Source organism: Panthera tigris, chromosome A1 (assembly GCF_018350195.1).
Source record: "Panthera tigris isolate Pti1 chromosome A1, P.tigris_Pti1_mat1.1, whole genome shotgun sequence".
NCBI classification, from domain to species: Eukaryota; Metazoa; Chordata; class Mammalia; order Carnivora; family Felidae; genus Panthera; species Panthera tigris.
Genome location: NC_056660.1, coordinates 123,901,715 through 123,926,505, shown reverse-complemented (window position 1 = coordinate 123,926,505; position 24,791 = coordinate 123,901,715). Strand labels below are relative to the sequence as shown.

Here is a 24,791-nt window from a genome sequence, read left to right as displayed (position 1 = left end):
TCATCTCAGGTTATCACAATATCATTTAAATCTTTTCAAATTCATTTCAAATCTTTCAAATCATTTCAAATCTTTTCAAATTTGAGATGAATGGTGTTGACTTATTAGTTATCAACCTGTCCTTACAATGTTGTTTTTTTTTTTTTTTTTTTTAATTTTTTTTCAACGTTTTTTTATTTATTTTTGAGACAGAGAGAGACAGAGCATGAACGGGGGAGGGGCAGAGAGAGAGGGAGACACAGAATCGGAAACAGGCTCCAGGCTCCGAGCCATCAGCCCAGAGCCTGACGCGGGGCTCGAACTCACGGACCGTGAGATCGTGACCTGGCTGAAGTCGGACGCTTAACCGACTGCGCCACCCAGGCGCCCCTACAATGTTTTTTTTTTAACATACTGTTTTCTTTCTTATTGTGAAATCAATACCACCTTTTTCAAAATAGTCAAACAATACAAAAAGGATTTGAGCATAAAAAATGTATTCTAGCAATACGCATGTTGTATAACTAGCAAATGGCTCTGTTCTTCAGTCTATGAGCCCAGCCTGTCTCCAGCTTCTCAGCCACCAAGATGGACTCATTGTAACTCACCCCCCATGCCAGGGCTGGGAAGTAGATTTCAAAGGGAAATAGAGGAGATCAGGCCAAGAATATTAACCAGTATCATTAACTGGTCACAAGAAGAGCAGTAACTGGTTTATTAAGCAGCTCCCACATGCCAGGCACTGTGCTAAACTCTTCACTCCTATTATGTCACTTGATCCTCAACACAGCCTATGAGATATGTTCCATCTCTAGACTGTCTGAGGTTACATGACTTGCCCAAGGCCACATAGAGCAAGGGCAAAACTGTCATTTTAACTCCAGCTTCTGACACCCAAGCCCCCTCACACTCCTTTTTACCAAAAGTTATACTTTGCAGGTTCTGATAGCCCACCTACCTACCCCTTCATGACTCCTAGCACGAGAAGGAAAAGAAAGGCAATGGCACCTCAAGCAGGACTGGTGGGAGCTGACAGCCACTGAGGTGGTTCCCCAGGCTGAACTTCCAGTTGCAGTGAACTGCGCCCAGTGGGCTCTACTCACTGTGACAGCCTGACCTCTTCCAAGGTAGTGATGGATTCAGTCTCCATGGCAGACTTCCTTTGTAGGAGAGAAGAGCACCAGCATCCTAGAAGGAGGGGTCAGTGGCTAAAAGGTTTGGGTTACACTGGAATGTGACCTGTGAAGCTGATGTGATAGAAGCTGAGCATTTGCAAAGTCAGGGCTTGGGTTCCATCACAGAAGCTTCAGAAGCCAGATTCTTTATCATATTCCTATTCAGCACGTTTGTTCTGGGCAGCAACCTGATGTTTCTCCAAAAGACAGTTCAGGGAGGCCAGCCCTATAAACAAGGTCACACATAAACAGCATTTGATAAAAAGAAAAAAAAATTATTTTAACATTGATATCCTATGCTGTGATAATAACCTTGACACCATTTCTTTGTTCTCTAACTCACCACAGTAAATCAAAACACAGTCTGCGGTTTTATTTTTTTAAGTTTATTATTTATTTTGAGAGAGAGTGCAAGCAGGGGAGGGGGAGCAAGAGAGGTAGAAATAGAGAGACTCCCAAGCAGGCTCAATACCATCAGCACAGAGCTCAGATCTCAGGAACCATGAGATCATGACCTGAGCCAAAATCAATAATCGGATGCTTAACTGACTGAGCTACCCAGGTACCCCAAGTCTGCTGTTAAAAAAAAAATAATCTTATTTTTAAGAACTGTGAGAGGGACACCTGAAATTCATCTGAATTGACACTTTTATCCTTCTGATTACTTAGTGCCATCCAAAAATGGTATTCTAGAGTTTTGGCCATAACTTGGCTGACTCAGCATGACCACTGAATATAGAGAGGAGCAGAGATAGGCTCACAGGCATCTGGTTTCAGGCAGTCAGAGCAGAAACCAATTTCAGGATGGATCCTGGAGTGTTATGACTGAGAATAGTAGTACTTTTTGGAATTGGAAGGAACGTCAGTGAGTGTTTAATCCAACTCCCTTACTTTTTATATGTGAAAACTGAGACATCGAGGTATTGATGGGGATACAGTATAATGTTGTAATGGCCACTGGAGCCAAACTGAATGGTTCAAGGCCAGTGCCACCACTTAGTGTGTGACCCAGCTAACATCTCTACAGCTCGCTTTCCTTGTAAAGCCTTGTAAACTAAGATGAGGCTACTACAAAGGATTGCTTATATAGATTGACTTAATACATACAAAGCACCTGCAACCATGCCTGGCTCATAGTAATCATTCAGTGAGCGCTAGTGTTGGTTATAGGACTGTTTTAAAGATGATTGCAACAAGGATTGTTATAAATATTTAACGAAGTAATACATACAAAGCAGTTGGAACTACTAATGGCCCAGAGTAATCACTCAGTGAGTGCTAATGGTTCTTACAAATGACTCACCTAAGGTTACACGGACAACTGGTCTTCCCAGGTCAAGAGAACCTCTTACCCTTCAAGTTGACTCCTCCTTGGTAATGAATATGTGGCAGAGCACCACTGTTTTTTGTGGAAATTGAAATGGACAAGATTTTCTTGGGCAGGAAAACCAAGAAGGAAATGAATTCTCCAGGAAAGCTCACATAGCTTGGAATACTTCTACTTTACCTGTCCTCTGTTTCTGGTGTTCTATCCTCTAAGACTTGCCTTCCAGATAAAACTCTTCTCTTTGTTCAAAAGCCACTCTGTCAGATTCACTCTCTATGCTGGTGCCAGGCAGGTTTCTGGGCTCTCTACCCGGTTCTAGAAAATCTATCTGGGTTTGAGGCAGAGCCTCATTTGTTTAATAGTTTCATAATGTTTTACTCTTTGATAGAGCAAAACTCCCTCAGTACTCTTCTTTTTTTTCAGTTTTATTGGATAATCTTACTCATTTTTGTTGACTTTTTTTAAAAAAAATGTTTATTTGTTGAGAGAGTGAGAGAGAGTGGGGGAGCAGAGACAGAGAAAGAGGGATAGAGAGAATCCCAAGCAGGCTTCATGTTGTCAGCACACAGCCAGATGCAGGGCTGGATTCATGAACTGTGCAATCATGACATGAGCCAAAATCAAGAGTCAGACACTTAACTGACTGAGCCACCTTTTTTTTTGTTTGTTTTTGCTTTTGGAAGATATTACATTCATACATGTTCAAGGTATAAAACAATATCCAATGAAAAATCTCCCACCCCTGCCAAACTCTCTAGCCATCCAATTCCGCTTGCTGGAAGCAAATCAATTTAAGCAGTTTCTTAAGTATTTTTCCAGAGAGATTCTATGTATAGGTAAGCAAATAGTTAAATATATTCTCTTTTTCTTCTTTAAAGCATAAACTTATCCATTTGTTTTCACAAATGAAAAGTAGTAGTATTTCCCTGAACCCCATCCCCTAAAAACCTATTGAAACTTAAAAAAAAATTTTTTTAAGGGGTGCCTGGGCAACTCAGTTGGTTGAGTGTCCGACTTGGGCTCAGGTCATGTTCTCATGGTTCATGGGTTCAAGCCCTGCGATGGGCTCTGTGCTGACAGCTCAGAGCCTGGAGCCTGCTTCAGATTCTGTGTCCCCCTCTCTCTCTGCCCCTCCCCTGCTTGTGTGCTCTCTCTCTCTGTCTCTCAAAAACAAATAAATGTAAAAAAAATTTTTTTTAATTTTTTTAAGTTTATTTATTTATTTTGAGAGAGATAAAGACAGTACAAATGGAGGAGGGGCTGATAGAGAGAGGGAGAGAGACAGACAGAGTCCCGAGCAGGTTGCCATACTGCCAGCACAGAGCCTGATGCGGTGCTCGAACCCACAAAGCCCTAATATCATGACCTGAACCAAAACTAAGAGTCAGATGCTTAACTGACTGAGACACCCAGTGCCCCAAAAAACTATTGAAACTTTTACTGAAATGACTTTAAATTTACAAATGAATCTGTGTAATAATTAAAATTTATTATACTATTTAGTTGTCCTATCTGGGAATATGGCATGTATCTCTATCAATTCAATTCTTCTGTTACATCATTCAGCAAAATTCTGTAAGTTCTCCTCAACTGGATTCTGAATATTTACTCCTGGGAATTTTTTTGTTTTCAGTGTAAGGAGGAGTCATTTCCTGCTTATATTATTTTATTATAAATTTTTATTTGTAAATTATTTGTAAATTATTATAAATTATTTTATTATAAATTTATTACAAATTTATATTTATTTTTAAACCTCACTAACTTAATCAAATCTTATTACTTCTGTTGTTTTGTCACTAATTTTCTTGTGCCATCCTTGTGCAGAGGTTGAAACTAGATGGACTGTTTTCAAATCCTGCTCTGCCACTTAACAGCTTTGCAACTGTGGGGAAATTATTAACCTCTTCTCTATGCTTCAATTTCTTCATCTGTAAATTGGGATAAATATACTGTGTACTTCATGGAATTGTTGAAGCAAATAAATAGCTGAATTCAAATGAAACTCTTAGGACAGTAAGGGTGGCTGTGTGGTTCAGTCGGTTAAGCTCTGACTTCAGCTCAGGTCATGATGTCACAGTTCATGGGTTCAAGCACCGCGTGGCACTCTGGGCTGACAGCTCAGAGCCTGGAGCCTGCTTCGGATTCTGTGTGTCTCTCTCTCTCCCTGGCCTTTCTCTACTCGTGCTATCTCTCTCTTTCTCTCAAAATTAAATAAACATTAAAAAATTAAAAAAGAAAAGAAAGTCTTAGAACAGTATATGGAACATTAGTCATCTGTAAAAGTTAGCTGTTATTAAAATTATGATAATTTTGCTCTCCCTTTGTGATTATTGTATCTTTTTTTTTTTGTTTCATACTTACTGCATTAGGTAAAATTTGTCTTCTTTCTTTCTCTATTGTTTTGCTATTATATATGATGTTTGGAGTTGATTAGAAATAAATGTACTTAATTTAGAATGTAAACTTTTACTCTTAGATAGTAAGCATTTTTTAAGTAACAGATATATCAAATTTTATTAAATGCCTGTCTATTCTTTACTTGCATTATCATGTATTTCCCCTTTGTTCTAGTGGTGTGATATATTTTACTAATTGAAAACAAAAATCAAAACATCTTTATAAATGATAAACTGCTTGATTATGGTGTATTATTCTTTAAATATCCAATTGAATTTGATTTGGTAGAATTTAAAACCTAGAATTTTGTACTCACAAATTAAATTATTCTGTAGGTACTTCTCTGTGTGCGTGTGTGTGTGTGTGTGTGTGTGTCTGTGTGTCTGTGTGTTTTACCAGTTTATGCTGGCCTTAAAAAATAAATTAGGGGGGTGCCTGACTGGTCCAGTCGATAGAGCATCCAACTCTTGATCTTGGGTTTGTAAGTTCGAGCCCCACGTTGAGTGTAGAGACTACCTAAAAAATAAATGCTGCTAAAAAAGAAAAGCGATTAGAAAACTTTCAATTACTTTTCTGTGCATCAGTATGAGAATTACTTATTCCTTTGTCATATTTATCTTAATATATTAAAAGAATTCAGTCAACCTCACTTTAGAATCTTTATACTATTACCGCTAACTTTAATTGTCTCCCTGGTGTACAAACAGCTCTTCATAGATAACATTTCCAATTTTCAGCAAATGTGTAAATTGTACTTTTGCTACAAATGAGTATAAACTGCAGAATGGTGGCATCTGTCAGGCACAATGCTGAGGCACACAGCTTGTGCAGCAGAGTGGAGAGCCAGGCACAGGCTCTGTTAGAAAGAATGGAATGTGGAATGACCATCCAGCACCAGAGAAAGGTCACAAGTTCACTGGAATATGTGAGAGCTCTGCCTCCTGAGTGAAAGGGCAGTTATATATAATAGTCATAATAGTCCACATGGGTCACAGGGTGGAATCTGAGGCCTGATAGCCTGCAGCCTTTTCTGAGTTTCACCAGCTACCTAGGTGCCTTTGGGTAAGTCACTTTCCTGCCCTAAGCCTCGGTTTCCCCATCTGTAAATGGGAATAATTTGTAGTACCTAGTTCATAAGGTGAAAATTAAATGAGTTGATTTACAGAAAGGGTTTAGTGCAGTGCCTCGTGCATAATAAGCATAATGTTACTGTTAACCATCATTATGATTGTTCTTCAGAGGGTGACAGAGATATGAAGAGCACAATAACAGTGGATAGTATCATAGTGACTGGAGACATTGTTATGCTGTAGAAGTGGTCGTATAATAGTTTTCACTAACTCTAGGGGTATTCTGAGTTTTTCAGTTCCTCCGAATAAGCTACCAAAATTTCTAGAATTCAAAACTCTGCTAGAAACATAAAAAAGCTAAGAACTTTGACTGCAGACTGACCACAGGACTCTTTGGAATGTGCCTGAGGTGCACCTTGGCTATCTCCCCAAGTTCATGTGTGCACCACTGCAGAGAGGGCAGTTCTAGGGTTCTGCTTTCCAAGCCACAGTTGCAGTGAACGGAAGGTAGGAAGAGCCTCCTGTAAGGAGTTAATAATGATTTAGTATATGATAAGGTTGCCATTACAAATTAGGAAGGAAACGGAAAATTATCCAATAATTGACTCTTTGGGAAAACATTGTAGTATACAAAAATAAAGTTTAGAAATTCCATATTAATTATAGTTAAGTGTTAACTGTTAACATACATATAAGTCTAAGGTCCCACAACTTCTGACCTCTCTAATCATAAAAGCAATGAAATAAATTTTTAAAATGCAATATCCATGAATTTTGAAGATGTATTTTTCAAGAACCAACAAAGCACCTGAGAACTTAAGTGGCAAACAGGGTAAATAACTGAAGCATAGGTAACAGGTGAAAAGCTAGTGTAATTACTGTATATAAAAGTATTGCAAATTAATTAGATAAAGATAAATGCCTTGAAATAATAAGATATAAGGACACCATTAAATGATAAAATGGCCATAAACATATGAAAAAACTTCCTCTCAGGAAGAGTAAATAAATGGCCATTGAAAATTATATATTATTTGCCATCTTTCACATCAACATTCATTTTTTTTAAATAATAATGTACACTATCATTAAGAAAGATGAAGTGGGGCGCCTGGCTGGCTCAGTTGGTTAAGTGTCTGACTTCAACTCAGGTCACCATCTCGCAGTCCGTGAGTTCGAGCCCCGCGTCGGGCTCTGGGCTGATGGCTCAGAGCCTGGAGCCTGCTTCCGATTCTGTGTCTCCCTCTCTCTCTGCCCCTCCCTCGTTCATGCTCTGTCTCTCTCTGTCTCAAAAAATAAATAAACGTTAAAAGAAAATTTTTTAAAAAGAAAGATGAAGTGGTGTGCTGTCAAAGCCTGCTTGGGGAGGCCAATTTAACAAAGAGTCAATGAATTGACTCCCACGTTCACTTCTAGGAATATGTCCACAGCAAATAATCAAAGACGTGGAAAAAGATATATAAGCAAGAATATTATGGCATTATTTGGAATAGCTACAGAACCTTTGATTCTCCAAAAAGAAAAAATTTAAATGTCCTATGATAATAAAAGGATCAAATCAATTATGGCTAAGTTGAGTCAATGGGATTTATGCCACATTTTATAAATAACATTTTAAAATCTTGCCTTAGGACATGGGAAAACATTTATGATCAAATATTAAATGAAAAGGGGCAAAAATAAAAATTACATGTATAGCATAATCTCATTTAATAATGAATAAATAGATATGTGTAAGTGCAGGACTATGCTCAGGACTGTTAGTCATTGATTTTGTTACAATATTAAAATACCTCTGTGCCCTCTGATCAATAGGGACCATCCATCCTTCTGTACCAATCATTCCCTAGGAACACAAACACATTACCCACAATTTAGCAGCTAAAAAGTTATAGATCCCACTCCAGCTGTTAGGCTTGCTTCCATTCTGATGGAGGCTCTGATAAACCAGTTGTTAGATATTCTTAACACAGACCTCTTAAAATAGACCCTTGACCTGGTGTCTTATTGCGGAAGGGGAATTGGGGTGGGGAAGGGGAGACAGAGATTCACTTAGTAAATAAGTAACAAAATGCCCTTATTGTTAGCCAAACTCACACTGTCTTAGAAAATCTTTTAGTCATTTTTTTTCAGGTTCTATCATTGTATTCCAACCATGGAAAGATCACAGTGTGAGAGATTAAAGAGTTGTATGGCTAGCTTGGCCAGCTAGTCCTGTCCCACCAGCAGCCACAGGCATGAAAGTCACTGTCCTTATCCCTGAGGCTTAGTACCTCAGGGTGCTATAGCACCTTCTAGGACTTTGTCCCTCCTGGTTTTTTTGCCTCCTGGCCTCACAACTTTTTGGATCTTTTATCCCCTTTGCTTGCTCCTCAGGAGTCTGCCCTCTCATTTATATAGCCTGTGAGTTGGGTTACCACTCATTTTCAGTCATACCCATTTTGAGTGCAGAATGGGGAGCAAGAGACGGTTGAGATTTTGAAGGAGAAGATGGAAAGGGCAGAGGCTCTCACAATTTCTCATTCTGAAGCAACCAGATCCTTCAGGCTCACAGGCTTCTACTCTTGCTAGCATTTCTCCATACCCCCTCATTACATTATACAGGCAGGTAGAGGAACAGAGGTTCCAGGAAGGAAGAGGTGGGAAGGAAGCCCATTGTGTCGCATAAGTTAACTACATACAACACATCAACATCTTAATGGTGATTATCTTTGAGGATGTATTTTCTTCTTTTCATCTGTATTTTGTAGTTTTTACAAATCAAGAGAATATTATAAATAAAATAACATAAAATGATAGATCAGTTGAATCAAAATATCTGGGGATAGCATTTGAACATCAGTTTTTTTTTTAAGCTCCCGAGGTGACTCTAATGTTTAGCCAGTGTTGAGATCCAAGGATATAGTCAACCTCTAATTTCACAAAATAGGCAGCTGAACCCAAATAGGTTCACAGTAACACACTTGGATAATATGCTCATTGTTCAAAAAGAGGATTCTTTATGAGATTCAGATTTAAGTGAGAATTCACATCTCTTAGTTACTGAGAGGTCATTTCTGTTGCCACTGTTTTAGATCTCATAATATTAAATGTATAAAGTTCTGATAATACAGTATAAACCAGCCTTACTTTAACCATACATCTATAATATTTGATAGTTGACAGAAGCTGTTCATTTAACTCCACTTAAAATCCTAGTGATAAGCCTTACAAAATTATTTAAAGGAGAAGACTCCTTCTTTCACTACTTTTCATAACTCTCTTCCCAAGGATTGTGAAAAATGAGACTTCAGTTCTTATATGCACTCTGTTCAACTTGCCAAATGGAAAAGAATATGCTGATGCAATCATATAAACACGTAATTATCAAGTATCTACAATACATCCAACACTACTCTAGCTTCTACTATCTAATGTTAGAGATTTTTTTCTCCTGTAATAAAGGTAAAACTATACTACCAAAATTCTAGTACAGACATATAAAGAGTGATTATTCACTAGGTTTGGTTTTATGCTCTGCCTTTTATTACACAACAACGAAACCATGGCAGGAACAGACATCTTTAAAAACACATGAGACAGCCATTCAGGAACTTATTGTCAGTTTGTGACTGTGGACAGAAAGCAAGTGTAGAAATTTTCAGGGTCAGTTCAAATTTAAAGAAAATTTAAATAAGTAAGAGATCATGTCCAATCTGAATTAACTATTGATAAAGAGGGAGAAAGAGAAGTCAAGACAACAAGGACATCCATGGAAGACCAGCTGACAGAATGTGTCTGCAACAAGGCTTCAGGAACAATGCAAAGCAAAGGGACTACAGAGTGACAGACTTGTTCAATCTCTGACGCTGGAACAGACAAACTAAATTTGTTTTCTTAAACTGTTTTCAGGAAATCAAGGCACTAGGAGCATTTTTTAAGTGGCTACTGTAGAGGGCCACTTGAAAAATGTCTTTTAGAGGACCCAAGGAAGACCTCCTTCTCCAAACCCCTTCCAGCCCAATAGTCATTATTCATCAACAGTAGGTGATTTGTTATTTGGTTCTCCACAGAAGTGAGAAAGACATGTAGAACCTCAATCATGAAAGGAACCTTAGCGGCCAACATTCTATTCAGCACAGGTATCTAATTAGCAGCATCCCAAGCTTTGTTGGTCAGAACCCACTTAAACTTGGGTAGTGATGAGAAGCACACTAGCTCACAAGATAAGCTCTTCTAGTTTTGAATAGCTCTAGTTATTTGAAGGTCAATTTCTACTCACCAGAAACTACCCACCACTAGTTCTCCCTGTGCATCCACAGAAAACAAATCGAAATCCTCTTCCAGTTTTCCAGTATTTGAAAATGGTGCTCATGTCTTCCCTCAGCTAACACACTCTGACTTTTCACCAATTCCTCACCTCCCAGAGTCCCCAGGTAAAATGACAAATACTTGATGTATACACCTCCCATTTTTGGAAAGTGAAAAAGATAGGTTGAGGGATGTATTTGATCTACAAAAGAGTTAGGGGTATTGAAGGAAGGGTGGTTGAATAACAACACTTGGCTTCCTTTGCAATTTCCAAAGGCCAACTAAGCTAGCACAGTCCTTCATAAAATTCATTTAAAATTTATACCTGCCTAATTGCCAGAGAACTTACTGGCACAGTATTTTAACATCAAGATGTCCACAAGACTCCAGTGGCTGAGAAACCCCATTGAAAATGCATGCTAAATCACTCAATCAATCCATTCATTAAACAGATACTCAAAGCCCTATGCATTGAAAATTCAGTTCTTCTTAAGAATTAGTATTATTAAAATGAAAGTTCATTCTACGAAAATACATTCTAGAGAGGCATCACTATTGAAGTTCAACACAGACATGCTCCTTAAAATAGCAAATTCCATTTTCCAGTGCCCCCAGACCCCACCTCACCACCACCCCAGGTTCAATAGAGATGCCAACTGTGGAATGACATTCACAGGTCAGAAGAAGCACCCCGAGGAACACAGTGCAGCTGAGATTCAAAGAAACACAACATGTGCTACATCACAAATCTAGTTATTAAGAAAGGTCTGATGGTGGCCAGATATTTACCCTAGAGATAATATTGTTGCAAGACTTCCTCCCCACAGAATGAAATCTCCTTTTCTACTCCCAGGGCATGAAAGTTGCTTTGAGTACTTGTTCTCTCAGCTGGCATATGCAGAAAATTTGGAGCTATTTTTCTCTTTAAAATGTTAGAAAGAGGGGCGCCTGGGTGTCTCAGTCAGTTGGGCGGCCGACTTCGGCTCAGGTCATGATCTCGCGGATGGTGAGTTCGAGCCCCGCGTCAGGCTCTGTGCTGGCAGCTCAGAGCCTGGAGCCTGTTTCGGATTCTGTGTCTCCCTCTCTCTGACCCTCCCCTGTTCATGCTCTGTCTCTCCCTGTCTCAAAAATAAATAAACGTTAAAAAAAAAATTAAAAAAAAAATAAATAAAATGTTAGAAAGAAACTTTTTCCTCCTTTCATATGACTGGTACTTTATAAAACACTCTTAAAGCTTCAGCCAATACACCCTGAGGGACTGGAGGAAAAAACAGGAGAAATACCAAAATGTTTCAGCTCACAAGATCTCTGTAGCCTGCCCAGCGATGCAAAGGGTGTCATTAAGGACATAGAAGACAGAGAGTACTATCTACACTAAAGAAGTAATATTAATAATAATTGACATGGTTTCAGTGCTTACTCTGTGCAGGCATTGCTTTAAGCACCTTACATGGATTAACTTATTTAGCTCTCCAGACAGCCTTACCAGGTAATTACTATTCTCACCCATTTGACAAATGAAGAATATGAATAGAGAGGTTTAGCACTGCACCCAAGGTCACACAGCCAGCAGGTAAGTGGCAGTGCTAGGGTTCAAACTCTGGAGGTTGGGTCTATGACCTTATGGTTTTTCTATGTTGCCTCCAAGTAAGTATGCAGTGTGTCACATGACATACATAATGAGTTGTATGAAACTACTTCTGTTTCAATTCCATGTATCAATGATTTTAAACTTGTTTCTGTACTTCCAAAGACTTCCAGACTGACTTTTAATTCTGTCCAGCAGGACTGACACCATTCTAGTTCAGGGACCAGGTCAAGGCCCACAGAGACTCTTCATCACCAGTGGGTGGCAACATTGTCACATGGAGCCATCAGGGTACAGTGTAGGCCTGGCATCCTTCCTAAAATTAGAAAGGCCTCACCACTTTATGGATAAGTCATTCCAGGCAGCTCCCAAAATGCAATTTCTCTACTATCCCTAAAACACCCAGGATAATCCTGCAGGAGGAGAGAGGGATCTGAATTAGGAGAATGCCCAAGAAACTATTCATTTAAGTGATTCTTCATCCTGCCATAGCACTGGTATATTTCTGTTGTCAATTGCACATTTGTATTCCCACTAGGGTGTGTGTTTCTTAAACACAGAGACTCTACAGCCTTTGTCCCAGCAATTTCACTAGCCTAAGGGTAGATGTTGAGTAAATGGATGAGTGATTACACTTCAATTCCTCACAGGCAATCGATTCCACTGCAAGGAACAGTTTAAGAAAGATCTACAAAGTCCTCTGTTGGATCTAGACTTCATGGTGATTCTAGAGTGGGTGATCCACCCAAGCATCCTCAGGATAGAATGAAGTGAAGAAAACCTCTCAAGACCATTCTTTAGACTCTTGAAACTGCAATAGCTAATCTATTTTCACATTGACCTGACTCTTCCACAAAACGGTCACAGCTTAAGCAGATCAAGTGTCAAACTGACCTCTAGGTAAATTTCAATAAAATAAGCCAGTAACTGATGCAGGCAATGGCTTTCCCAAGAAACTCCTCCATAATAACTCAAGGACAGAACTAGAAAAGGGGCCTACATTTGTGTAAATCTGAGAAATTCTGAGGAAGTTCCTCTAATCCCAAACATTTCTAGTAGCCTGTCATATGTCTGAGATTCAAAGAAACACAACAAGTGCCACTATTAAAAAGGTAGGCACTTAAGATTAGGTAGACAATTTGTGATACCTCTAGAAAACTTTCAGCGTTTTTAACCATGAAAAATAAGGAAAATAGATGATTATAAGAATGCCTATCCTTCCAGTTTTTAGATAAAAATTGATACAATTTTAAAATATGTATCTGGTTTCATTTATTTATTTATTTATTTATTTATTTATTTATTTTGAGAGAGAGAGATTGAGCACAGGCAGGGGAGGGACCGAGAAAGAGGAGAGAGCAAGAATCCCAAGCATGCTCCGCACTGCCAGTGCGGAGTCCCATGTGGGGCTCAAACTCACAAACCATGAGATCATGACCTGAGCCGAATTCAGATGCTTAACCAACTGCACCCAGGTGCCCCTGTACCTGTTTTTTAAATCTAGGGTATTTGTAAAGGGCAGAATTAGAAAAAGACATATATATTTTTTTCTTTTTCAGTACTTTGTCGAATATCCAGGACTTGTTTTCTCAGTTATATACATAACTAGGCTCTGTTTACCCATTTAGTAATATCATGTTATTAAAGTATTTTTTTAATGTTTGTTTATATTTGAGAGAGAGAGAACACATGAGCAAGTGAGTGGGGAGAGGCAGAGATACAGAATCCAAAGCAGGCTCAGAGCTGCAAGCTGTAAGCACAGAGCCCAACACGGAGCTCGAACTCATGAGCAGTGAGATCCTGACCTAAGCCAAAGTCAGATGCTTAATTGACTGAGCCACCCAGGTGCCCCAGTAGTAGCACGTGTAAAGCTTATAAGACATACCCCTCAGCAGTTAAGGAAAAGACTTGACTTACTTCAATAATTTTTAAAAACATAAACTCATCTAGAGAATTTGGAAAATATAGAAATTTCTAAAGAACATCCAAGACATGATCTCTGTTGTCTTTTTGATGCATATTCTTCCAATCTTCCGTATTTCATGTTTATACATATACAACAATATCCTTTTTATAAAACATAATCTACATCTATTCACACGCTTCTTTCTTCCTATTTGTCTCTTTTCCATTTTATCTACTTTCAGTCTCTCCCCCTCTGTGTGAATTCTGGAATTTCTCTTTATGCACCCATACATAAGTCTGTCTGTTTTACTTTCACACAATTAGAGATGCAAGACCCATTCAAACCATGTGCTGGATGTAGTTAGATGATACTAGGTAGAAAAATAGGTAGATGATAGATACATCGATAAACAGGTAAGCCAAGAAGGAAGGAAAGAAGAAAGAGTTCATGTATTGCTGGTTTATTTAGATCTTCTGCATATAAATGGTTTTGTGGCCTTCAGTAGAAAAAAAAATTTCTTCTCTTTTAGATTCATTAAGGACCATCATTCATCCTTCTCCTTATACTTACTATTTCTACATCACCCTTTCTCATTTTCACAGGATTTCTTTGTATAGTCTTAAGTTTACAGCTAATTATTTTCATTGACCACAACTTAAATTGGCTATTTCTACACATCCTCTGCATAAACCCCTTCATTTCCTGTTTCTTAATGGCTCAGTGGTTGAGTATGACAACTCAAGGCTAGAAGGAACTCTGAAGTAGGTTTTCTTCTGCCTCATACATCTTCCTGTTCCCTTGTGCTATGCCTCATGCTGCTGAATTCCTTCTACAGTACACTTCTTTGGTGGCTATCCAGCCAGCATTGGCCATCTTCAGTGTCAGGAAACTCACTACCTCTTGAGGTGGCCCATAATATTTTTACAGTGCTTTAACATTTAAAATACCCTTTTCTCTGTCATTGTCACTCACTGCTATTTCTAACTGCTGGGGTTCCATGAAACAATTTAACCATAAAATTCTTTGCTTAAAAACTTGTTTGATGGGAATGCAAGCTGGTGCAGCCACTCTGGAAAACAGTATGGAGGTTCCTCAAAAAATTAAAAATAGAACTACCCTACGACCTAGCAATTGCACTATGAGATATTTATCCAGGGGATACGGGTGTGCTGTTTTGAAGGGGCAAATGCACCCCAATGTTTATAGCAGCACTATCAACCATAGCCAAAGTATGGAAAGAGCCCAAATGTCCATCGATGGATGAATGGATAAAGAAGATGTGGTATATATATATGTATATATATATATATATATATATATATATATATATAGAATGGAGTGTTAGTCGGCAATCAAAAAGAATGAAATCTCACCATTTGCAACTATGTGGATGGAACTAGAGGGTATTATGCTAAGTGAAATTAGTCAGAGAAAGATAAATATCATATGACTTCACTCATATGAGGACTTTAAGAGACAAAACAGATGAACATAAGGGAAGGGAAACAAAAATAATATAAGAACAGGGAGGGGGACAAATCATAAGAGACTCATAAATATGGAGAACAAACAGAGGGTTACTGGAGGGGTTGTGGGAGGGGGGAAGGGCTAAATGGATAAGGGGCATTAAGGAATCTACTCCTGAAATCATTGCTGCACTATATGCTAACTAATTTGGATGCAAATTAAAAAAAAAAAACAACTTGTTTGAAAAACAACTCTATTTACAACAGCATCAAAAAATAAAATAAAATATTTAGGAATACACTTAACCAAGGATGCTAAAGACTTACACACTGAAAACTACAAAACATTGCTGAAAGGAATTAAAGAAGACACTAATAAATGGGAAGACATCCTGCATTTCATGGATTAGAAGATAATATTGTTGAGATGTCAGTGCTACCCAAAGAAATCCACAGATTCAATGCAATCTTGATCAAAATTCCAATTATACTAGATAGAAAAATATTAGATAAGGAAAGAAGAGAAAGAAGAATTTATTGTTTACGTAGATCTTCTGCATATAAATGGTTTTGTGACCTTCAGTCAAAAATTTTTTTCTATTTTTGTAGAAACAGAAAAATCAATCCTAAAAAGCCATGTGGAATCTCAAGGAGTCCCAAACAGCCAAAATAATCTTACAAAAGAAAAATAAAGTTGGAGGTTTCAACACTTCCAGATTTCAAAATATACTACAAAGCTACAGTAATCAAAACTTTGTAGTACTAACATAAAGTCAGGCATATAGATCCATGTAACAGAACTGTGAGCCTAAAAATAATCCCAGACATATAAATCAACTGATTTTCAACAAGGGTGCCATGACCATTCAATGGGGAAGAATAGTGCTGGAATAATTGGATAGTCATACGTAAAAGAAGAAAAATCAGACCCTTACCTTAACACCATATACAAAAATTAACTCAAAATCGATGAAAGATACAAACATAAGACCTAAAACTATAAAAATCTTAGAAAAAATTATAGGGGAAAAGCTCTGTGACATTAAATTTGACAGTGATTTCTTGGATATGATGACAAATGTATAGACAACAAAAGAAAAAGTAGACAAGTTGAACTACATCAGAGTTAAAAGCTTTTGCGTATCAAGGGACATGATCGGCAGAATGAAAAGGCAATCCACAGAATGAGAGAAGATATATGTAAATCATAAATTGATAAGGGGTTAATATCCAGAATGTATAAAGACTTTTTATAACTTAACGCCAAAACACAAGCAACCTGATTAAAAAATGGACAAAGGACTTAAGGAGATATTTCTCCAAGGAAGATATACAGATAGCCAATAAGTACATGAAAAGATATTCAAAGTGACTAATAATTGGGACATGCAAATCAAAATCATGAGATATCACCTCACAACCATTAGACTATGTACTATTAAAACAAACACATCAAACGATAACAGGAAATAACAAGTGTCAGTAAGATCATAGGAATATTAGAAACCTTCTGTGGTGCTGGCAGGAATATAAAATGGTGCAGCCACTGTGGGAAACATTATGACGGTTCTTAAAAATTGTTTAATAAAATTATCATATGATCCAGCAACTCCACTTTTAAGTTTATACCCAAAAGAATTGAAATCAGGGTTTCAAAGAGATATTTGAATAAGCATATTCATGATAACATTATTTGCAATAGCCAAAAGGTAGAAACAGCCCAAATATCCATCAGTGGATAAATTAATAAACTACATGTGGTCTAAACATATAATAGAATATTATTCAACCTTGAAAAAGAAGGAAATTATGACACATGCTACAACATGGATCAACCTTGGGACATTATGCTAAGTAAAATAAGCGAGTCACAAAAGCACAAACACTGTCAATTCCACTTGTATGAGATTCCTAGAGTAGTCACATTCACAGAAAGTGAATGGTAAAAGTGGAATGGTAGTACAGGGGCTGGTATGAGAGATGAGTCAGGAGTTACTATTTTAATGGGTACAGAGTTTGAATTCTGGAAGATGAAAAGAGTTCTGGAAATGATTGATGGTGATGGTTGCACAACACTGTGAATGTACATAATGACCCTGAACTGCACACTTAAAAAGGGTTGAAATGGAGGGTACCTGGGTGGCTCCGTCAGTTGAGCATCTGATTTTGACTCAGTCATGATTTCACTGTTCTGAGTTCGAGTCCCACATCAGGTGAGTTCCGCTTCTCTCCTTCTCTCTCTCTGTCCCTCTCTCGCTCTCTCTCTCTCTCTCTCTCTCTCAAAACAAACAAACAAAAAACATTGAAATGGTAAATTCTTTGTTACATATTTTTCACCACAATTTTTTAATTAAAAAAATCTTCAAATATCTGAAGGCTGCTATCATGACCCATTGGAATAATCTCTGGTGTAAAGACATCTATTTCTTCAATTGTTCCTCAAGTGACATGAATGAAATCCATACATACCCCATTCTGGTCACTCTGAATGTTCTCCAACCACTAATAGCCCATTTAATCCACACACAGGCCATAGATCTCAACATGACACTGACCAGTTAAGAACAGAAAAGCCTATCACCTCCTTCAATCTGTTTGCTAAACGATTAATAATACAGCCAAAGCTCCTACTAGTTCATCACACTGTTCATTCCTACAAAGCAAACTATGAAGCTAAACCCCTAAGTTCTTAACTGATGTGCCACTGCTAAAACCTTTTTAGCTCTTAGAATTCTTTCAGTGATTAAAAGGAAAAAGCAAATACACAAACTATGCAAACTGACAAACAAAAAAAGAATTTATTGGCACATTTAAATTTAATGGTGGGGACTTGAAGTGTGGCTTGATTCAGGAGTTCAAATGATGTCACCAGGTCTCAATTATTTCCTTCTTTTTGTAGAACTCTGCTTTGCTCCTTGTGTTTTCTTTATTCTTAGATAGTCTCTACACCCATAAGATGCCTCCCAGTCTCTCACAAGTTCATGGGTGGTGGAATAAAGTAACAGTATTGCTCCCAGCAATTCTGATCAAAGCATATTGCCATCCATGGCCTCTGATTGGGTCACGTTCCTGAACCAACAATCTCTGTGGCCAGATAATGCTGGTGCTGAGTTACTTATTTCCAGGTCATGTGTTCTGCCCCTGATCAGGGATGTTGTCAACTCCACTGAATCAGCCCATGGTCCAAAAGTGGAGAAGAGCTGATCCCTAGAGAATGCTCAGGTTAAGGTCACCTGTATGCTGAGGGGGTTTTGAGCAACAATAACTGTAAAGTCAGCCACCCTTTAATAAGTCCAACTGAGTGTTTTAAAACTAGGATACATTGCCCTGTGTTTATTCCTATTAAATATAATCTTATTAGAATCCTCTTGGAAAGTTATTTTGGGGATTCTAATTCTATCAAGCAGTGAATTCCTTGTTTCTCTCAACTGTATATGCTCAACAGTATGATGAATGTGCCTTACAGATTTGATTGCACTCAATATTGAACAGATTATAATCATGTGTATATATGTATTATAAACATGTTATATAAGATATAAACATGCTGTTAACACAGAGCTTCACAGCCCAACACCAAGATCTTCTTTCTGAGGTGACATTACCAGCATCTTTGGATGTGGTCATATAACCAGATACCAGGCCCATCATTGTCCTCAAGTGTGAGCCCTATTTTGGGGCCCAAAGACATCATTATCAACCTTTAAAAAATTCCTAGACTCCTAGGAGGGCTTCCAGCAGAGTAAATGTTCTGTGCAAAGTATGAATTCTTTATCTAGCCATCATCAAAAAGAGGCCTTCTTCTCTATTTGTTCCAGATTTCTCATATTTCCTAAACACAAACACACACATGCACAAAACAAAAGTAGTAGTAGCAAAGTATATATAGTGTCTACTACATGCTATTCTCTGTTCTAAAAGCACATAGGATTAAGTATTAATTCACTTATTCCTGACAACAACTTTATGACATAGGTGGTTGTCGTCATCATCATCATCATCATCATCTCCATTTTAGAAACAAGGAAACAGGCCCAGAGCGGGTAATTTCCCAAATTCACAGAGCTAGTTAGTAAAAACCAGGACTTGAACCCAAGCTGTGTGGCTGCAGAGTTCTTATGGCAGAGGGGACATTTGACCCTGACATCTCTCATCTCCTATTTCCAGCCCCCAGGCAAATGCGCAGGTGAGCCTGCTTTAAAAACACCACCACCTACAACAAATTTACTGTGGATAAATTAGGGAACCACTCACTTTACAAAGCAGCTTGTTGTCGTAAGTGAACCATTTGCAATAACAAGCCCCATCTGGGACAGGTCAACTGGTTAAAAAATCACTAATCACTTCCCAGAGGTACTGGGGCAGAGAAACCCAGCCAATAGGTTAGGATCACTGCCAACTAAAGATATATTAGAACTGTAAAGTATTTCTGGTGCAATGTCCACATTCATAGAAAAAACACAATTTAAAAAACTTTTCTTACATATATTTTCCCTGAATAATGGCTATGTATGGGGGGAAATTGTAAAAGTAGAAGGACTCTGCATAGCACCTCACTAAAGCTCCCAGCCCTTACGGTGCTCCCCTAGGGTCACTTGACTCACAGTTCTGTTGTCACTTTTGGCAGTACTATTAGTTGGTTCAATTGGTTTAGTCTTGCACAAAGGTATAGTACAGGTGGCTACCAAATTCAAAGCAATTGCATACAGGTCTCTTCTTTCTGGAAACAGCATGTCATGTAACCCCAGCTGATTCAAATGAAGAAGTTTGCGGCAGAGATGCGGCAGGGTGGCGAGAATGGTGTTTGTTACCAAAGGGAGCTCACCAGGAGCTGGTTCTGGGGAGGAGGAACATCCTGGTGGGAGAGCAGCAGCTACTATTAGACACTACACCAGGGAAAGGCAGAAAGAAATTCCCTACCTCTTTCCCTTCTCCCTACCAGTCTCTTGCCAGTGTCTCCTATGGGCAAGCCAAAGAGGGAGGGTACCTGGGTGAAGTAGTCAGCAAGCATCAGCCCTCAGGGAACACAGCTGAGGGGAATAGAGTGGAGAGGATGTCAGAAGAACAGAAAATAATGCAATATCTCTATCAGAGGTAGGTAAACTGATTCACTGAGTTTAACAAATTTATCATGTTTCAGATCAGAGGGGAGCCTAGAACCAACATGAGGGTCCCATTTTCCTTTCTAGTCTCACTGATTTTGAGAAGCCTGAAGGCCTGGAAAGAGTCAGAAAATCTCAGAGGACATCTAATCCCTCAGACTCCTTCCCAATATATGGTAATGTTACAACATGACCCACAGGGGTCTACCTTTCTTCAGAACCTCAATAGGTTGCTTATAAGAGGATGACTCAGCCTCCTGCTCAGATTCATTAAAGAAGTTTTCATGAGTCACTTGTATGTGCGATGTTGTGGGTGTTGTTATTCTTTCAGTGAATTTGCTACACACACTAAGTGTATCTCTTTTTGATTCATGAAGGTGACTCATCTGAGGAAGTTGACCTGACCATGGTTTATCAGGCAGCTTCTAATGGAGATGTCAATGCTCTGACCTCAGTAATTCGTGAAGACCCTTCCATCCTAGAATGCTGTGACAGTGAAGGTGAGCTATTTATGCATTTTTGAAGCCTGCAGAATGTTCTTCTCTATTCTTTTAGAGATGGTCTTCAGAGGTGAGCACTGTTAAAATTACATCTAACAGGCCATTTGGTACTGGAGGGACAAGGAGTGGCTTGTCTTTAAATGATGGTCTTGGACACAAATCTTCCAATTTTTTTTACACCACTTCATATAATGAATCTAGTTGATTTAGATTTATTTTCAACTTATTTGTATGAATGACTAAAGTAGACACACCAAGTAGTTAAAAAAGGAATATAGAAAGAGGGCTATTTTTGGTAGCAGTGGATGTTGGGAAAGTATGACTATTAAAGCCAGAAGCAAAGACCTGCTTCTCAGAAGATGGAGTAGATGTACTTGTTTCTCTATTCCTCCTGCTAAATATAACTAAAAATCCTGGATGTTGTATATAATATAAACATAAGAACACTCCCGAAGGTGGAGAGAAAATGACAGACCAGCTGGGACCATGTGACCCAAGGAATAACACTGTGGTAAGTTTCTTAGGTTTTCTTTTTTGCCTCTTATATCCCAACTTGGAGTTGAAGAATCCAACAGCTCAGAAGGGCCAACAGTCACAGACCAAAAAAAAAAAAAAAAAAAAAAAACAACAAAGCCCCAACAAAAGCCTGCCCTCTAGCCAAAGAACCAGGAAAGGTACCACATAGCAACACAGAAAACTTGTAGACAGTAATGAGTCTACTCCAACCAAACATCACACAAAAAACAGACAAATGAGAACCTGTGGCTTTAGGCTCATTATTCCAGCAAAGACCTAGTAGAGATCTTGGACCTCCACCCCAACTAGTGAGCCTCCCTCCCCCTAGTTGCCAGTACTCCCACCCAGTAATGAAGAATCTTCTCCCTCAAATGTCAATGGAAGCTAAATAGGGAACTTGGACCTGGCAATAATGAGGTCACAATTACATACCTTCTCCCCCTTTGGAGCATTGTCAGGGAAAGCCAGCTAAAATAGAGGGTTTAAGTAAGATTAAGCAACTCAACACAATATTCCAAATGTCCAGATTTCAATAAAAAACAATTTGTTGTATCAAGAAACAGGAAGATCTCAAACTGAATGAAAAAAGATAATCAATAGATACAAAACTGAAATAATAGATGTTAGAATTACCTGACAGATTTTGAAGAGGTCATGAAAAAAAAAAAAATACTTCAATGAACAATTACAAACATGCTTGAAACAAATGAAGAAATAGGAAGCTTAAACAAAGAAATAGATGATATAAAGAAGAACTAAATGGAAAATATTTAAACTGAAAAATACAATAATCACAATTAAAAACTCCATAAATAAACTCAGCAGCAGAGTGAGGAAGCAGAGGGAAAGGATCAACAAACTTAAAAATAGAATGATAGAAATGAGCCAATCTGAACAACTAAAAGAAAATAGGCTTAAAAAAAAAAAAAAAAAAAAGAGCATCAGGGACTTGTGGGACTATAACAAAAGTGTTTGGGTTTTTTTTTTAATGTTTATTTATTTTTGAGAGAGAGTGCAAGTGGGGAAGGAGCAGAGAGAGAGGGAGACAGAGGATCTAAAGTGGGCTCTGTGCTGACAGCAGAGAGCCCAGTGCAGGTCTCCAACTCATAAACCGTGAGATCATGACCTGAGCCAAAGACAGATGCTCAACCGACTGCCACCCAGGCACCCCATAATAAAAAGTTCTATCATTGTTATTTCTGTCTTAGTACTTGTGTCATTAATGACTTTTAACCAGTGTACCTGTCCCATGAAGAGCTTGAGAATCCCTTATCATGACAGCAAAATGTTTTGTAAAGTGAGTAGTTGTCCCTAACTTATCAATAGTAGTTTTTTTGTTTATTTGTTTGCTTGTTTCTTTTTAAAGGAGATTTACTTGTACATCTGCTTCATGGCTAATAATGGGAAATGAGGAGAGACAAATGTTTGATACTACTTGTGTGATAAGTGCAAGAGCCAGACTGTTTGGGTTCAATCCTAGCTTGTCCTGCCTATGAGTGGAAGTGAAAATATATCTTAGAATTTGTGTGACACAGGCAAAGCAATGCTGAAGGAAATGTATGACACTAAATACATTCATTAGAAAAGAGGAAAAATATCAGTCAATAATGTAAGTTCTTACCCCAAGAACTTAAAAAAAGAACAAAATAAACCCAAAGGAAAGAACTAATAAAGAAAGAATAGAAATAAGGGTAATTGAAAATAGACAACAGTAAAGAAAATCACTGAAGCAAGGAACTGATTCTTTGAAAAGATCAATAAAATTGACAAAATTCTAGCAATAAAAAAACAGACAAAAAATGAAAGAAGTCACAAATGACCACAGTCAGGAGTGAAACCAAAGATATCACTATAGACCCTGCAGACATCTAACCAATAAAAAGGAATTACAAAAAACAAACAAACAAACAAAACCTCTACACCCATATATTTAACTATTTGGATTAAATGGGTCGATTCTTCCATAAAGATAAACTACCACAACTTATCCAATAGGAAATAGACTATTTGAATGCCTCTACAAATATTAAGGAAAGTACATTCATTATTTTTAAATTCCCAGAAAAAGAAATGTTTGGGCCTAGATAGTTTCCCTACAAACTCCTACAAAGTTTTAAATAATAGTTAACACCAATTGTAAATAATCTCTCCCAGAACATATGGGAAGGAAACTCTTTTCAGTTATATTTATAAAGCTAGTATTACCCTGATATTAAAACCAGATGATATAAAAGATGATGTAAAAAATTAACCTACAGACTGATCCTCCTCATGAATGTAGATAAAGAAAGCCTTAGTAAAATATTAGCAAATATAATTCAGTAATATATAACAAGATTTATATACCATGACCAAGTGGGATTTGTTGTAGGGATGTGAGGTTCAATATTTCAAAATCAATCAATGTAATCCACCATATTAACCAGCTAAAGAAGAAAAATCACACAATTATACCCATGAATGCAGAAAAGTATTTGACAAAATTTTACATACATTTATGATTAAAAACTCTCAGAAAAATAGGAATAGAGGGGAAATTCCTCAATTTGATAGAGTATCTATAAAACAAAAACAAAAAAAACCAAAAAGCTAGAGCTAACATTTTACCTAATGGTAAAAAAGTCTGAATGCTTTACACCTAAGATCAGGAACAAAGTAAAAATGTCCACTCTTATATTCAGCATAGTGGTGAAAGTTCTAGCCAGTACAAAAAGGCAAGAAAAGATAATAAAGGCATATCTATTTAAAATGAAAAACTAATAATGTCTCTTTTTGCACAGCTTGATTTTACACATAGAAAATACTAAGGAGGCTACCAAGAAAAACTTCTACAACTGAGTTCAGGATACAGGTCACAGGATATAAAATCAATCCAGAAAAACAAATTATATTCCTGTATACCAGAAATGAACACATGGAATCCACAATTAAAATTAAAATGCTATTTAAAATCACTCAACAAAGAATAGTTAGGTGTGAATATAACAAAATACATGTAAGACTTGTATACTGGAAATTATAAAATGCCAGTGAAAGAAATCAAAGGAGATCTAAATAAATGGAGAGATATGCCATGCTCATGGATTAAAAGACTGAAGATAGCAAATATGCAGTGCTTTTCAAATTCATGTGCAGATTTAATGCAATTTCTATCAAATCCCAGCAAGATTTTTTGTAGATATATACAAAATTATCTAAAATTTATATAAAAAGGCAAAGGAAGTAGTATAGTTAAATCAATTTTGAAAAAGAATAAAGCAAGCAGGAGATCTTGGGAAGATGGAGGAGTATGAGGAAACTGAGCTCACCCCATCCCACATTTACAACTAGATATCATCCATATCCAAGTCAATAAACTGGAGAATGATCCAAAGACTGGCAGAACAAATTTAAAAACTAAATATAGAGAAGAAACTGCACCTGAAAGTTTAGGAAGATCAGAAAGGGGGAAGGAAGCTCCCTGCAGGAGGGA

The 24,791-nt window shown here is 37.7% G+C and overlaps 1 protein-coding gene across 1 annotated transcript in view; it reads left to right on the top strand.

Moving 5' to 3' along the window:
• Nucleotides 1-24,791, top strand: part of ANKRD55 (ankyrin repeat domain 55) — a 595,509-nt gene that overhangs the window by 507,238 nt on the left and 63,480 nt on the right. The window contains exon 12 of the mRNA XM_042987042.1: nucleotides 20,681-20,803. Coding sequence (XP_042842976.1) covers nucleotides 20,681-20,803 — 123 coding nt within the window. The remainder of the gene's footprint in view (nucleotides 1-20,680; nucleotides 20,804-24,791) is intronic.